The 3,476-nt window shown below is 39.4% G+C and overlaps 1 protein-coding gene across 2 annotated transcripts in view; it reads left to right on the top strand.

Annotated features, from left to right (window-relative positions):
• LOC104783278 (protein phosphatase 2C 32) overlaps window positions 1-2,542 on the top strand; it is a 4,832-nt gene extending 2,290 nt beyond the window's left edge. The window contains exons 3-6 of one of the 2 annotated variants that reach the window (XM_010508407.1): window positions 515-1,599; window positions 1,707-1,820; window positions 1,903-2,167; window positions 2,266-2,542. In XM_010508407.1, the coding sequence (XP_010506709.1) occupies window positions 515-1,599; window positions 1,707-1,820; window positions 1,903-2,167; window positions 2,266-2,417 (1,616 nt within the window). In that variant the 3' untranslated portion in view covers window positions 2,418-2,542. The remainder of the gene's footprint in view (window positions 1-514; window positions 1,600-1,706; window positions 1,821-1,902; window positions 2,168-2,265) is intronic. The other variant, XM_010508408.1, reaches the window with a different exon arrangement.

The raw sequence follows: 3,476 nt of genomic DNA, 5'->3' as shown, positions 1-3,476 counted from the left end.
ATATAAAATGTGCACATATAAAATCTTTTTGATTATGGAAGTATGCAGTTGTGACATTTGCAAACTTTTCCTTTCGGCGTAGTTAGACATGTGCCAAACAAATCAGATTGAATCCCTCCATTATAGCAACCTCGCTGACATAATAAAGCGCCGTTAGGTTTATTACAAGTTCCAAGCGGTACTCTGGTTGTATCTCTTATGGCACATAGGTCTCCAGTTGATATTCCTTAAAGAAAGAAAACACATCTTTTCTTGTAAAATAAAATTTTCAAGTGCAAACTTAAGCAATAAATGACATTATTGTATGTCTGGCATATACACAATCAGCTAATGAAATCATGCATGTTAAATATGTTTAAATATACAACTGGACAATATATGAAATCATCACATAATCATGCATGTTAAAGCTTCTGGCGGAGGCTGGAGCCGATCTTGACCACCGAGACATCAGGGGCGGCTTGACGGCTCTTTATTGGGATATATGATGGGTTTAGTGGACCGGATGCTCCAGATTTCGTAATGAGCCATCTTTATAAAGCTATCGACAAGGAATTGGAAGGTCTTCTTTGGGATTATGAAGAGCCATCTGTAGATAATCAATTGCAGCCAGACCAGGAACCTCCTTCCACAGAAGAGTACTTGTGTGATCCAGAAACTATCAGTGAGCCGCATTCAAAGTCAGTAGTGGCAGGAAGTGAGGAGGTCATGACTGATAATAACAGTAGCCTTGGAAATGCTGACACTCCGATTGCTGATGGTCCACCTGGAAATTTAGCAGGTCCTGGCAAGAAAAGCACTAGACTTTATGAGCTACTTCAATTGGAACGGTGGGAAGGAGAAGAAATCGGGAGTGTGGCTCTAAACGACATGACCAATCAGGTTGAACATCCATCTACTTCAGGTGGAGGAGCTGGAAATGATCCTTGTACCACCGACCGTAGTGGTGTTCTTGATGGGATTCCAGCCTCGGGACAAAGCCATGGGACTAAAAAATCACAGATAAGCTCAAAGATAAGAAGAATGTATCAAAAACAACAGAAGTCTTTGCGGAAAAAGCTGTTTCCTTGGAATTATGATTGGCACAGGGAAGAAGGGACTTGCGTTGAAGAGAAGATAGTGGAGTCGTCGGGACCGATTAGGAGACGCTGGTCAGGAACTGTAGACCATGATGCTGTGCTAAGAGCAATGGCTAGAGCACTAGAGAATACTGAAGAGGCTTACATGGAAATGGTAGACAAGTCTCTTGACATAAACCCAGAGCTTGCACTAATGGGTTCATGCGTTCTTGTAATGCTAATGAAGGATCAAGATGTTTATGTGATGAACGTTGGGGATAGTCGGGCTATCTTAGCCCAAGAAAGGCTCCATGATCGTCACTCTAATCCCGGTTTTGGGAATGATGAGGGTATCGGACATAAGAGTAGGTCCCGGGAATCACTTGTACGTATGGAACTGGATAGAATATCAGAGGAATCTCCAATACACAATCAAACAACTCCGATCAGTGTCTCAAACAAAAACAGAGATGTGACTTCGTACCGGTTAAAGATGAGAGCCGTTCAACTCTCAAGTGACCATAGCACAAGTGTGGAAGAGGTATATATATATATATATCTCTGACAATTTATCTGGTTAGTAGTGAAAGTGCAAGACTTTGGCTATGGTTTGCCAAAAAAGTAAAAGTTTTTTGAAATCTGTTTCAGGAAATTACGCGGATCAAATCTGAACATCCGGAAGATGACCAGTCCATACTGAAAGATAGAGTCAAAGGCCAACTAAAAGTCACTCGAGCTTTCGGTGCTGGGTTTCTCAAAAAGGTAGAAAACAAAGCTGCAAACAAACAAACTTTCAAAACCACACACATTAATTAGACTAATAATTCACTTTATGTTGTTGCAGCCGAATTTTAATGAAGCGTTGCTTGAGATGTTCCGGGTAGAGTACATTGGAACAGACCCGTACATCACCTGCGAACCGTGTACAGTCCATCACAGACTGACTTCAAGCGATCGTTTCATGGTGTTATCATCGGATGGATTGTATGAATACTTCAGCAACGAAGAGGTTGTTGCTCACGTGACTTGGTTCATCGAAAACGTTCCTGAAGGAGATCCTGCTCAATACCTCATTGCAGAGCTTCTATCTCGCGCTGCCACCAAGAACGGTACAGTTTTAACTTGGATGAGAAAAGTTTTGTTTTGTTGTTAAGCTTAACTAAGCAGCCGGTTGTTAATGTATGAAACCAACAACAAATTGTGGCAGGGATGGAGTTTCATGATCTGTTGGATATTCCACAAGGAGATAGAAGGAAGTACCATGATGATGTCTCGGTCATGGTTGTATCACTTGAAGGAAGGATTTGGCGATCTTCTGGACAATATTATCCAGAGAGGAAACAAAAATTCAATAGATGAATTAAACCAAACACAAATTTTTAGGGTTTCTCTTAATTGTTTGTCAAACAATCTTTCGATTTCCAGAAGTAAAAAAAGAAAAAAAGAAAAAAAAAGGCCTAATTTCTCTACTTCCGATTCCAAAATTAAAACTGTTCTGTTTACATTTATCCAAGCAACATGAATTTATCTTTAAAGATATAAGTTTATTAGGAAAAAATAGGCATTAGTGATAAAATCAAATAAAGACAATACATATTGACATAATTCAGATAATTCAATAAGTATCTGAGGTCCTCAAGTGGTGCGTTCAATTGCTTTCCTTCTTTAGTTTTGGTGGTACGCTTAAACCCTTTTGAGAGGTATGCCTGATCTCTCTTATTGTTTAAGAAATATGAAAATGATCTCTCTCTCTCTCTAATCAGAAGAACATCAATTAAGAAGCATAACCATTCAATGTAACCACATATGCAAGGTCTCTTTATTACTTGGAAATTGTAAATATCAATCATCTTGAACAGCAATATCAATATATAGCAGCATATATAGAAGCATGAAGAAATTACGTACAGATTAACAAACGATCTAATAACTGGGGCGTGATGTCGAGGAGGAGTATCTTATGGCGGTAGATATTAAAGAACCAGACGTTATGGAAGCCTCATTGTGACCCTCAGCCCTGAAGAAACCAGGAAGTTTAGGGCTCGGGATGGCAGCTGTATCATTAACAAGCATCAATAACACCGACGACATAGTTGGTCTGTCCTCTGCATCTTGCTGAACACACAAGAGACCAACTTCTAGGCATCTTCGGACTTGTTGTTTCTGAAATGATGATGATGAGTCTCGTATGGTTTGATCAACAGTATCCTCCCAGTTATCGTCATTCCAGTTGGTCCAAATCTGTTCACGAGAACCAGGCCATTGCTTGTTAGTTTTTTTTATACATATGGGAAGTACTAATAATTAAACAATATATATAAATAAATAAAATAAAACTCTTACATAGCTTAGAAGATTAGTGCTGCACAGCGTGTATGAAAAGGCTCTGTTCTCCTTCCCAGTAACAATCTCAAGGAG

Source organism: Camelina sativa, chromosome 4, assembly GCF_000633955.1.
Source record: "Camelina sativa cultivar DH55 chromosome 4, Cs, whole genome shotgun sequence".
Classification (NCBI taxonomy): domain Eukaryota; kingdom Viridiplantae; phylum Streptophyta; class Magnoliopsida; order Brassicales; family Brassicaceae; genus Camelina; species Camelina sativa.
This window is presented reverse-complemented; position numbering and strand designations above follow the sequence as displayed.